General features: G+C 37.4%; 1 protein-coding gene across 1 annotated transcript; it reads left to right on the plus strand.

Annotated features, from left to right (window-relative positions):
- The first annotated feature begins 424 nt into the window (after positions 1-424).
- LOC149024876 (auxin efflux carrier component 3-like) lies at positions 425-3,084 on the plus strand. Its single transcript, XM_089143013.1, has 6 exons — positions 425-1,560; positions 1,636-1,935; positions 2,032-2,117; positions 2,329-2,486; positions 2,849-2,925; positions 3,018-3,084. Exons 1-6 carry the CDS (start codon positions 425-427, stop codon positions 3,082-3,084), a joined length of 1,824 nt encoding a protein of 607 aa, XP_088999139.1.
- Positions 3,085-13,100: the final 10,016 nt, after the last annotated feature.

The following is a 13,100-nucleotide window of genomic DNA, read 5'->3' on the forward strand; positions in this document are numbered from 1 at the left end:
TCCACCTACCACGTCAATTTAAGTTGAGCCGGCATTTTCACACTCGTAAGCGTGTGACGGTGTGAGATCCTAAACTCATGCACTTCGTTGCCGTATTCTGTTGGATTCCTATTTGACACTCTCTCTTTCTTACTTGGATTTTCTTTTTATCTTTTTCACGACTGAACCCATCACCCATCCCTCCCTCTTTTAAGCTTCTCTTCTTTTTATCCATTATGCATCTCCTTCTTCATCCAACCAGAAAACCAGAAAACATAGAACAGAAAACAATGTTAGTTAAGAAAACGGTTTCTTCCAATCTTCCCTTTTAATTAATAATTCCTTATCTTCTTCTCCGATTAGTTGCTCTGCATTCTTCGCTTCTCTATTAGCTTCTTTTCCACTGGGAAGGAAGGTAAGGGAAGGGAAGGAAGGGAAAAGAAAAATGATTACTGGGAAAGATCTCTACGCGGTGTTCACGGCCATTGTTCCGCTTTATGTGGCAATGATCTTAGCTTATGGTTCTGTGCGGTGGTGGAAGATCTTCACGCCGGATCAGTGCTCCGGCATCAACAGATTCGTGGCCATTTTTGCCGTTCCTCTGCTATCCTTTCGCTTCATCTCCAGCAACAATCCTTACACCATGAACTTCCGCTTCATCGCCGCTGATACGCTCCAAAAGATAATCATTCTGGTGGTTGTAGGCATCTCGATGAAGTTGGCCAGGTACGGAAGCCTGGATTGGGTGGTTACAATCTTCTCTCTCTCCACCCTCCCAAACACGCTGATCGTCGGAGTTCCTCTTCTTGGAGCCATGTACGGCCAATCCTACGCCACTCTCATGGTTCAGGTGGTGGTGTTGCAGTGTATCGTATGGTACACCCTTCTAATCTTCTTCTTCGAGTTCCGCGGAGCAAAGATGCTGATCGCCGACAAGTTCCGTGGAACATCCGCCGCCGCCATCGCGTCATTCAAGGTCGACGCCGACGTCGTCTCCCTCGACGGTCATGAATTCCTGCAGACGGACGCGGAGGTCGGCAAAGATGGGAAGCTCCACGTTACGGTAAGGAAATCCAATGCGTTAAGGCCGTCTGCATTGACGCCGACGCCGAGGCGATCCGATCTCAGCGGAGCCGAGATTTACAGCTTGAATTCCTCCATGAATCCGACGCCGAGGCATTCCAATTTCAACGACTCCGATTTCCATTCCATGATGGCGAGAAATTCCAGACCTTCAAATTTCGAGAAGAATAGTGCTGCACCCGGAGCGCATGCTATCAGCTCTCCTAGCCGTGAATCCTATCCTGCGCCAAATCCAGAAACTGCAACAACTAATACGAATGTGCGAGGAGGAGAAGAACAGAGCAAAACAGCGAGCCACCATGATGATGATGATGATGCGAAGGAGATTGACATGCTCGTATGGAGCTCCAGTGCTTCGCCAGTGTCGGAAAGATGTGGGCCCAACGTGTTGAGTGGGACAGAATCTCGACGCTCTGATCATGGCGTAAATGAGATCTCGGTGTTAGTAGTGCCTGTTGCTGATCCCCCTCAAAACAGGAGAATCACAGGTACACACGAATTAACTCCTTTTCTTCTTCCTCATATTAAATTTTTATTTTTTTTAATAATAAATAATTTCTTATTATAAGCAACGGCGATAACGGAGAGTACTGAGGAATCTGGCGTAGAGAATTTCAGTTCTTCTGGGAGAGAAGAGAATACTACTACTACTACTACTAGGGACGAGAAGGATGCGAAAACTGATCTGACCAGCTCAACGGTGGAGATGCATTCCAAAGAAACCGAATCGGGAGATTCCGGTGCCGGAAAACAGATGCTTCCGGCGAATGTTGTGACCCGTTTGATTCTCATTATGGTGTGGAGAAAGCTTATTCGCAATCCCAACTCGTATTCCAGCCTCCTTGGCGTCGTTTGGTCTCTCATTTCTTTCAGGTGAGACTAATCTTCTTAAGCAATTAATTCAAACGCGAGAGGAAATATTGATTCTGTTTGTTCTTACGAAGAATTCCTTTCTGATTGTGACTGAAGGTGGGATGTGACGATGCCAAAAATTATCGACAAGTCCATCGCCATTCTCTCTGACGCCGGTCTCGGAATGGCTATGTTCAGCTTAGGTGAGTTTCAGGACTTCTACCCAATGGGATAGAAGATTCCATTTTAAATAATGCCATGTAGGAGGAGTCAAAGGGTATCAGCTAAAGCTATAAACTGGGGATGGATCGACCCAAACAAGGGCAGTTGCCCATAATGGGCTTGGGCTTGGGCTTGGGCTTTGATGGGCTTTTTTCTCATGTAATTTTGGGTTGTATTATGTTGTTGTTTCAGGACTTTTTATGGCTTTACAACCGAAGATAATCGCCTGTGGGAAGTCGACTGCAGCTTTCGGAATGGTCCTCCGATTCATTGCCGGCCCGGCCGTCATGGCCGCAGCATCCTTTGCAGTTGGTTGTCGTGGTGACCTCCTCCGTGTAGCAATTGTTCAGGTATTTTTCTTCTTCCTTCTTCTCCATGGCCGGAAATGAAAATGAGTTTAGCAATCTAAATCCTCATAATTTTATCCCCTTCATTTCTGACAAAGAAATTGACCGTCTATTTTCTTATGGATAAATAACACATCTTCATATGTCACATTAAAGGGTTAATATTAAATTTAAAAAATATATATTTTATCTTTTAAATCTAACTTCAGCCCTTTGATATGACCCATAAACATGTGTCATTCATTTAAAAGGAAATGGAAGTCCACTCAAGATAAAAATCTGCGTCTCATGGTTTGGGTTTTCAATTTAAATGTCACGAGTTTTCTTTTCATGGCAAGAAAATTTGATTAATTTGGATGTTGCAGGCAGCATTGCCACAAGGGATAGTCCCATTCGTGTTCGCCAAAGAGTATAACGTCCATCCAACTATTCTCAGTACTTTGTGAGTAAAATTTCTTTGAAAGAGCTTCTAGTTGATTTTATTGCAATTATATTATATTGATTAAAATGTTTCTGGCTTGCTTCTTTCTGTAGGGTTATATTTGGGATGCTAGTTGCATTGCCGATCACACTTATTTACTACTTTCTTCTAGAACTATAAGTCTTGAAGAGTTCCAGAAGGAAAATCAAAGAACACGAATAGTGCAAAACGTCAAAAAAAGGGTTTGAAGATTTGAAACTAGTTAAATGAGTCACCGCACGCTTGAGTCAGGTGAAGAGTGTTTTATCTTATGGATTGAAATCCACGACAAAACCCATAGAAGATTCTTACTTGGTTATGTCGTTAAACAGAGAGATCTAGGAAGACATGAGAGAGAATGGCCAAACAAGTAGGGAGAAGAAGACGCAAAGTGGAAGACAGAAAAGAAAGAAAGAAATAAAGAAAAAAGGTGTTCACTACTTAACCATATCCATATACATGGATTTTGTAATGATCTTTTTTTTTTGGTAAGATTTTTTGTAATGATCGTATTTAGAGACAGTACTATAACCTGAATACATTTTAAACCATATCCATATACATGGATTTTCTAATGATCTTTTTTTTTTGGTAAGATTTTTTGTAATGATCGTATTTAGAGACAGTATTATAACACGAATACATTTTAAGATTTATAAATAAAAATAATCTGGAAACATGAGCTTCTTACATTCAAAAAGGTTTGTTATGGGTTTGGTAGATGCAGCTCTACAACGTATGATCAAGATATGTCGAAGGTAGTACAAATTAGAAATCTAGAAAGTAGATGTATGTCAGGCCCCAATATCTCATGTTTGTAATATTTAATATTTTAATGAGACATTCATATCGGTAAATTCAATCTGTGATTCTTCCATCGGTGATCAGGTATTTGTAGAACATTAATTTTGATGTGGTAAAACTTTCCAAAGGGGAAGAGAAGAACCACTGGATTTTCTTTAGGTGGAACTTTTATCTGTACAATACCTGCCATATCTTTTCCTAAAAGCTTGTGTTGTTACTCATGATCATCTTTTTTAGTAGTGTTTTATTATTTGAGAAGATGGATGAAGGAAGAATCTCTTCACCTAGTTGAGTTTCATTAAAAAAATAGAAGATATTTTGTTTTTTTTTTTCCTTCTTCTTTCTCCTCCATATTGCATAAGAAGCGTAAGAAAAGAAGACAAGAATGAACTCCATATATAAGAATATCAAGCCTTTAGTTTTACACATCCAAATCAGTACGCGTTATAAGTATTGTATTTGACTCTAGTTAAATTTATTTATTTATTTTATTATTTAAGAAATATGAGGTATGAGTTATTCTGTACTAAACTGGATATATTGGGCATGTGGATTGTGAGAGAATTGTATTGTAACAACTTTTCAACAGAGATTTGGTCAAGAAACTCAATAGTTGCACAGGCCTACTGCAGAGGAGTTACCCCTTCCTCAAGTCTCTCAAATTTATGGCATTGCTAATATAAACCTGTATATTGAGTCTGATGAATGGATATCTCTTATTTCTAGCAATGGAGACTTCTTTGTGAAATTGGTTGGGAGACATCTTTCACAGAATAGACACTTTCAAACTTCAAACAACTTTGAAAGATGGTGGGATTTTTTTTTGGAAATTATCCATTCATCCCAAATTTAAGATGTTCTTCTGGCATCTCTTAAATGCATGATTACCAATTAAGGAACTCGCAAAATGGATGCCGATGGATCCAACTTGCGAAATGTGTGGGAAAACTGTTGAATCATTATCGCATGTCTTCATTTCGTGCGACTGGGCAAAAAGAATCGCAGTTGGGCGGCTGGTCGATGAAGAACTGAAAGTTGGAGACACTCGTCTATTACAGATTTTTGCAGCTCTTTCATTATAGATCCAGGGATAGACAGAGCTACTAAAAAGTGGACGTTGTCGATCTTTATTATGACATGTTACTTTGTCTGGAAAAAAGAAATAAAAAAGTTTTCAACAAAATAACTCCCAACCCCCATAAAGTGTTACATAACACCTTAAATTGGATAAATGATTTAAAGCTTTCAAATTCAGATTCTTTTGAATCAACAGAAAGCGAGTTTCCTCTAACAAGTAACTAACCAAACACTTGTTTTTGTAAATTGATAACTCAACCCACTAAAATGTCTTTTTTGATATGTGCAGGGGTACAAAATTCACTACTAAATAGCGTCGGGTGGAGTGTTGGCCTTTTTTTGAAAGGAAGGTTAAACTATGTCAAGACTGGAGGCATAGGGAAAGGAAAGCTAATGAAGGCATTACTTGTTGGAATGAAAGATGGATTAGAACAAGCACAACAAAGGAACATCACTCTAGATGAAGTTTGGTGCAATGACAAGAATGTGCTAGCTATACTTTTAATAGAAAACCAACACAAATGGCCAATAAACTATGTCCCGATTTTGGTAGAATTAATATGTAATATTAAAGACCTTAACCTAAAGGACTTTGACCAACCAACACTCTAACTTTGGTTTAATCATTTTGCATTAATCTCCTCCATAGAATATCAGCATACTACTGCTGATGTAGACTTTACCAAACTATGTAATTGCTTCTCTAAGTAATAGAAGTTTTTATTAAGTACCCAGAAAAAACAACTACTTTTTACATAGTGATTTTTTCTAGTTGTCTTTTGATAAGGGCCGTCGGTTTGGGATTTTCCACGTAATTCTTATATGTAGTTATTATTCTTGTTCACATTGTGCATCTGTCTCCAACACATTCCGACCACTAAAATTATATTTAAATAATTTTTATTTTTTCATAAAAATATTACTTAAGATTCAATAAATTCTGTTAAACTAATCACATATGACAAACATTGTTTTTTCAGTGAGAACAAAATTTGTCATAAATTTACAATACTTCTTTTTGGGGTAGAGATTTCACATACTATTTTAAGACATGCAAAGAGTAAAGACACAATTGCTACCAGGAAGTATGTGAAATCTCGACCCTAAAAAGAAGTATTATAAATTTATGACGAAATAAGCGGTGAACCTTCAAGAAATATCTTAATATTTTGTAGATCTCAATATTCTTGGAAGTGTAGTTCTTCTTTTCTTTCAGAATGGAAATGGGATTTTATTGAGTTTCAATAAGGGTATAAATTTGTAAATTTGAAATCTAAAAACCCTTGAATATAAAATAAAAGGTTAAAATTGTAATTATAATTTGTCTTTTTAACGTACACCGTTAAATCAAAACGGCATTTATGATACAATCTTGACCATTGCACCATAAGGGTATTTTGGTCATCAAAATTATAATTTGTATTTAATTAGTCATTTCTAGAAACCTTTAGGGGAACCATATGGAAAGGAAAACATTTTTTGGACTAAAAGTGACATGGACCAAACCTTAGGGGTCCAGATGAAAATTACCTTTCTTTTTTCATAAATTACTTTTGAAGAATTTTTTTAATTATTTTACAAATAAAATAAAGACAATTAAACTTCAATTAAGTGACGAAGAGAAGTTCATTTTGTTTTCCTCTCCAGATTAAAATAGAGACAAAAAGTCTAAAGCATAAGAAAAATTTGTGTAACTGCAGTTCTTTGTTAGTGCATGAAGGGGAGTGAGAGAGGAGAAGGAGGATTCCGTCACGGCGGAGAAGATCGTTAATGTGGTGGAAAGCGGCGGCAGTGGTGGTGTTGCTGAATGCAACAGGTATTCTTTTGTTAGTGCTCTTATGACTGAATTTTATTTGTACGAAGTCACTATTGGTGGGAACCACTTTCCGTCTAAATCTGAATTAGTTTGGAGTTGATCTTGCATACGAAATTTTTGACATTGTTGTATTCAGAGTGTGGTGTGTGGAATGCATAAATTTGGCATTCTTCCTACTGTCTGAGACAAAAGGGGTGCTGCCGTTCTGGAGGCAGTGCTGCTGCTGCCCCCGCTGCTGCCTCTGGAGTTGAGAAGAAGAACCCAAGAAAGAGTGCGATGAGTAATGGAATTCAACTTGTTTGATAAGGAGCTCTTTACTTGTGCCGTTGGTTTTTTTTTTTTTTTTTTTTTCTTTTAGGATGGTATAACATGTTTAACAGAAATCTTTCCCAGCTTCGAATGGAAGAGATGATGATTTCAGACAGTGGAACTGCATGATGAGATTAATTGCAATAGATGTGAGAGACTACCTAAGAAAAAAACATATCATAATTTATCATAATTGCCAATGATGGGTGGGCCCCAAAAAATAAAGAAATAAAATAATTTAGCGGGGACCCAAAAGGAAGGAGGCCATCTGGCCCCAAGCAGGGCCGGGGGGGGCTGTGCCCCCCTGCCCGAACCCAGAAAGAGAGAGAAGGGATTCAACTGTTTGATAAAGAGCCAGTGGCCGTGGTTTTTCTTTGTGTTTTAGGATGGTATAACATGGAAATCTTCCCAGCGAATGGAAGAGATGAGATTTGCAGAAGGCATGATGAGATTAATTGCAATCTTCCTAGAGCGGTTAAAGGTCCAATTTTCCTAGGCGAGGTCTTGGGTTCGCACCCTTCGCCGGTTATATATATATATATATAAAATCTCCCTTGAGGATGTAATTGTGGTGCGCATAAGCTAGCCCTGAAGGATGAACCTCATAAAAAAAAAAAAAAAAAAAAGAAGATGTGAGACTGTGAATGGCTATAAATGTCTTTTTCATTTAATTCTGAAAGGGTGTATTGGAACTTTCGTTTCTAACACCAACTATTTTAACAGAAAAAGGGAAATTTAAAATGGGGTGTTAGTCCATTAGATCATCTATTTTGGTGCTCTAATATTAATGATTGTGACAAGCATGTGGATTTATATTTTAAAACATATGAATCACGAGTATATAGATTTACATTCTAAAGCCCATAAGACAAATTGTCAAGTGGAGACATGGCCATTAAAAGATCTGGTGGGTAGGATTGCAACACGGCTGGGCTGGGCTGGACTTTTGCAATCCCAAGCCCAATATTGTATATTCTAATCTAAGTCCATTCTCGTCTGACCCTAATTCAGGGCCAAGGATTATTGTTGTTAAGCGGCTATAGGGTCAAGCCAAGTCCATTCCCACCCTAATTGGCCTTATCCCTGGCCTTGATTGGCCATGTCCCAAGCCCTAGCCTTGATTGGCCCTATCTCAAGCCCTAGCGCTAATTGGCCCTTGTCCTAATTAACCCTATACTTAGCCCTGGTATTGATTGGTCATATCCTTATTCATATTCTTAATTCATTGAGATCAAGCATCAGAGAAAAAATTAAGACTAAGATTAGGGCCAGAATTAGAGCCAAAATCAAGGTTAAGGTCAAGGCCAAAAATTATGAACATGTTAGGACAAGCCTAGAGGGCCAAAGAATAATCCTAGACCTGCCCTTGGCCTAGTCAAGGCCAGAATATTTTGACCCTAACATGTGCTCAGGACGGGCTTTGGGCAAGTTAGGGCCATCAATATCAAACTTGCAGTGGTGGTGAAACTTAATATTTAAGATAAAGAAGGAAAAGATTCGGAGGATAGACAAAAGCTAGCCGGCCAGGAGCATATGTTCATGCCTTGCTGTGCTTAGCTGAAAATCCAGCCGCGCCGGGGACCAATTGCTTCTCCATTCTGCCATGTTCATTTCACATCCCACACAATTCATTTACACATGCATGATTGTGGGCCTTTTTTGCCGGGTAAGAAAATGATTGTGGGCCTCACGGTTGTATATCAATTTTTTTATTATTTTTTTTTGGAGGGAGGGGCATGATGGTAATTTTACATGTCAGAGTGTTTGTGTAGAACCATTCGACCAGTTAGTATTCTATTTTCCAATATTATGGTTTAAAATGTGCTTGAATATTTTTTTCACATAATTCTCTCTCGTCAAGTTTGACTTGCCTAGTTCCCAAGTTTTGAAGAGGGACCATTCAAAAATTGTTAAATTTGATTTTCCAACTATGTAACTAATAAGATTAATTTTAAGCAAATTGTTTTGCACCCTAAAATTAATGGAGGTTTAAAACATTGACAGTTCATCTTGCATTTTATAAGTAAAGACACCCCAAAGTTGGAATTGGCTAGAACACATTAGTCCACGCCATTGCTCAATGCCATTAAACCATCATTTTATTTTATTTTAAAATTTTAAAGCTAACCATTCTAGTGATATGTGATTAGGGGAGCACAAGAGCTGAAAAAAGATGAAAGAAATTCATCAATTGGCTAAAACTGCTTGAAGCCCTAACCTTAGTCTCTCTTTGTCCTCGTTAGACAAAAACTTGGAATAGAAATATTTGAACTTCAAGGTTCAACCGTGTTTAATCCAATTGAAGATTTGCAGGTTCGCTTATTACCGGCAAGAAGAAGAATTGTTGGTGTTCGGTTGCTAAAAAAGTTGATAGTGTTCGATTTTGGTGGTTGTTGCCACCGCTCTTAGTGGTTGCTTAATGATATGATTTGAGCTTCGACAATGGAGTTCTTAGCTTCAAAACAAGATAGTGTTTGAGGAGAAGATTGGTCAAAAGTTCTTGGAGAGTAAGTCTAATGAAAAAATATAAATGGGGTTTTTTCACCCCCACAATCTCTTCATGGGTACAATAAACTTTACCATTGTACATCGATCGGACTTAGGTGTTCAATTTCCAAAAATAAAGTTGGGTGTCAGTATTTTAAGGCCTTCATTTTGAAGTGTCAAAGTAATATATTCTTAATTTTATCATAAATATGCATGTAAGGTCTTACATTTGAGTAATTTAATCAACTTTAGAATCATGTGAATCATGCCATATCCTCATCAAGTCAGCTCCCTATACTTAATACGAAGGAAATAATATTTCAGCAGTTATTAATTAAAATACCATATGGGTATGTCTCTATCCATGTGAGAAGAATACATTATATTACATATATTTTGATTCCAATTTGCATACTAGCAAGTCTAAGTGGCTATACTGTAAACATCGGGCTTTGCTTGGGTGCAACGGCTGCACTTGCAGCCAACCACAGGATGGGCAACCGTACACCTATACAACATCTGAGCCGTTGAATTAAATGGCTCGGATTAATGTGAGAATACAGCTGCCCATTCAGCCATTGGCTGCAGGTGCAACCGCTGCACTGAAGCAAAAGCGGTAAACATTAGAGAATTTGCCAAAAAATATCTAAACCCATTGGAAGTAAAGATAAATAAGACGACCCATTCTCATGAGTCTATATATTTCAAACCCTTCTTTTTTTTTTCTTTTCTATTTTTTTTTTTCTTTGGTAATATTCCTATAGTCAAGTAATTGGTTCTGAGAGATGCATTTTGCAAGTGAAGTATGGAAAACTACAACAAAGAAGAAAAAATTGGATTATTGTTTCTTGTAGAAGGAAAAGGAGATGGAATATATAATTTGATAAGATTGTCCATGTTGATGTGAGAAAATTTGTCTTGCATGTTATCATTAATGAAATTATATATAGCCACTCATTTATCCTCACGTCTCTTCAACTGCATAACAGAAAAAGAATTCTTACGTTAAATTTATAACAAAAAATTTATATATTTGGAAAGACTCAAAAAACATTATGATATTCTTCTCATGAACTCGTGACTTGGAATGAAATATATACTTAAGGGGCTCACATTAATCATACAACATGTATGTATGTACTAATATTAGTCCATAAGATCATATGCAATCCATTTACAAAATATTTAGCCCCTTCATCACAACTGTTGTGCGCACCTGTTTGAGATCTTCTTGTCCATGTTAACTGGAAAGGATCTTGAAACTGGTGTTTGTAGGAAAAATGGTGATTGTTATTGATTAGAACAGTGCTTAATTTAATGTTAATTAAGGAGAAAAAACCAGTTACTATTACTAAATTAGTTAGAGGACAAAGAGAATGGCCACGACAGCATGCAGGTTTTCTGGTTGAATAGTTCTCCAAGTTCATAGCATGGAACAAGGAGATCTCCTTCAACAGTGAATCGCTCACATTTCAATGCCTCAATGTACTTTTCTATTCCCATTTTCTATTTGAAAGAGACCAAACATGTGGTTCATGATCTTCATCGGGCATAGGGAATGATAAACTGCAGATAATGCTGGTGTTTAGAACCTTTTAAGAAGGTCTTGAGTCATTAATTATTCGATCGACAAGTCTTTTGGGGTGATGAACTGATGATCCTTAATTTGATGGAGGAGATCATAGGCTATTTCAAATCTGAATTAACCAAGGAAAGCAATTTAAAACTGGTTCGATCAAACGATACAACCAATAATAAATAGTGTTTATATTCCAATTCATCCAATTGGAAGTGAAAATGGGTTATAGGTGGGCCTTGTTTATTGGACATGTATGGAAGAATATGCACCACTGAATGGTAAACCACTTAGTTATAGAAAGCAAAATATATTACACTCATGCATGCATTTCTTCAGAAAACAACCCCTTCACGCGTGTTGTCTTTTGAGTCTCTTATTTTTTTTTCCTTCAAAAACCACGTTGATTTCCTGATCTACTTGTTAAGATGTTCCTTCAAATTAGAACCCCCAATAGCTTCACATCAAAGAACACCAAGCATTCATCTACAACTAGTAATTAATGTCTAAGAGGGATGTGTATTTATATTTGTCCAGAAAAGAAAAACAAACTACTCAAAGAAAGCACCAGGGAATTCTGCCTGCAGTATCGGCCCTCAAGAACCAGAGGTAGATCTGAAAAGAATACCAAGGATTCTTCAACAACACGGGCATTTTCGATATCCACTCAGCAAGGTATCAAAGGGATAACTATATTTTAGATTCTAACTAGTACAAGTCAATATTGCAGTTTTAGTTTTAGAGGATAGCACTAGAGACCTATAAACATAGAACAAACAAAGACAGGGATAGATGGTCTCTCACTGTAGAATTTCCTGGAGATATCCTAAGAATATCATCAATAAGAAATTTATAAGAATTAGAGTTAATACAATATAACGGTTTACACCTATTTTAATAGGACCATCGTCCGACCAACTATGATGTATGATGCAGAGTATTGGACTTTTAAAAAGAATCATATAGATAAATTCAGTATAACATAAATAAGAATGCTTACATGAATGAGTGACAAAATTAGAATAAATAAGATAAAGAATGATTATATTATAATTGGTCTGAGAGTTGCTTTCTTAAGTGATATGCTACGAGAAAGTCATTTGAGATGGCACGACCACGTTCAAGGGATGCCTATAAATGCTCATGTATGGAGAAGTGATATAATTCAAATTAAAAGAACTAGAAGAGCTAAGGGCCATGAAATCTACTGTGGGGTTGGAGAAATCGTGATACTCATGAAGAAAACTTCACTCGACCACGGGGAGGGGTGGAAATGATAAAAGAATACTACTCACACGAGGGGGAGCTTGGACCCGGAAAATAATCCACAATCATTATCACGAAGTGTTAGAAGAAAGGCAAAGTGGAAAAGACCAACGGAAGGGTGGCTAAAATGCAATGTAGATGCTGCAGTTGGTAAAGAAGATTTCAATCAAATTGGAGGGGTTTTTCGCAGCTCAGAAGGGGTGTACTTGGGAGGTTTTGTGCATAGAATCCCCAAGACAAGTGTTCTTGAAGCTGAGCTCCATGCTATTTGTGTAGGCATATGCTATGCGGAGAAATAAATATGCACCGTTACGTGAGTCGACTCTTCACAAGCAATCGATTGTTTGAAACTGAGTGCTCAAAATCAAGGAAGGATGACAAGGATTATTGTGGCGATTCGAGAGTTGGTAGATTTGCATGGAAATATCATCATTACTCATACTAATAGAGAAGCAAATATGGTGCCGATTGGATGGCAAGAGAACAACAACATTGGAGTCTCCTACGCATTCTTCGGAACCCCCTCAAGGATAGAGGAGTTCCTTCGGTGGATCGTTTGACCAGTCTCTTTAAATTGATTTGAGTTTTTTAACCCCGTTTATGTATCAAAAAAAAAAAAAAGAACTAGAAGAACTAAGGGCAGACCTAAGATAACCTTAAGAGAAGTGATGAGAAAGAACATGCATAGCTTAGAGCTTGTATAGAACTGATTGGAAGATAATAATCCATATAACCCAACCCATTTAGTTGGAACAAAACTTGTTGTTGTTGTTGTTTATTATTACAGATAAGTCACAATAAAACCCACTTAACCAAAAAATA

This window comes from Hakea prostrata, chromosome 2 (genome assembly GCF_041222555.1).
Source record: "Hakea prostrata isolate BN-2017 chromosome 2, UWA_Hpros_2, whole genome shotgun sequence".
In the NCBI taxonomy this organism is placed as follows: domain Eukaryota; kingdom Viridiplantae; phylum Streptophyta; class Magnoliopsida; order Proteales; family Proteaceae; genus Hakea; species Hakea prostrata.

Excerpts from the sequence above, each read along its gene's own strand:
- LOC149024876 (XM_089143013.1), top strand. The coding sequence starts at position 425 with ATGATTACTGGGAAAGATCTCTACGCGGTGTTCACGGCCATTGTTCCG. Across the intron at positions 1,561-1,635 it reads AGAATCACAGGTACACACGA|GGCGATAACGGAGAGTACTG; the intron begins ATTAACTCCTTT and ends ATTATAAGCAAC. Across the intron at positions 2,926-3,017 it reads CCAACTATTCTCAGTACTTT|GGTTATATTTGGGATGCTAG; the intron begins GTGAGTAAAATT and ends TTCTTTCTGTAG.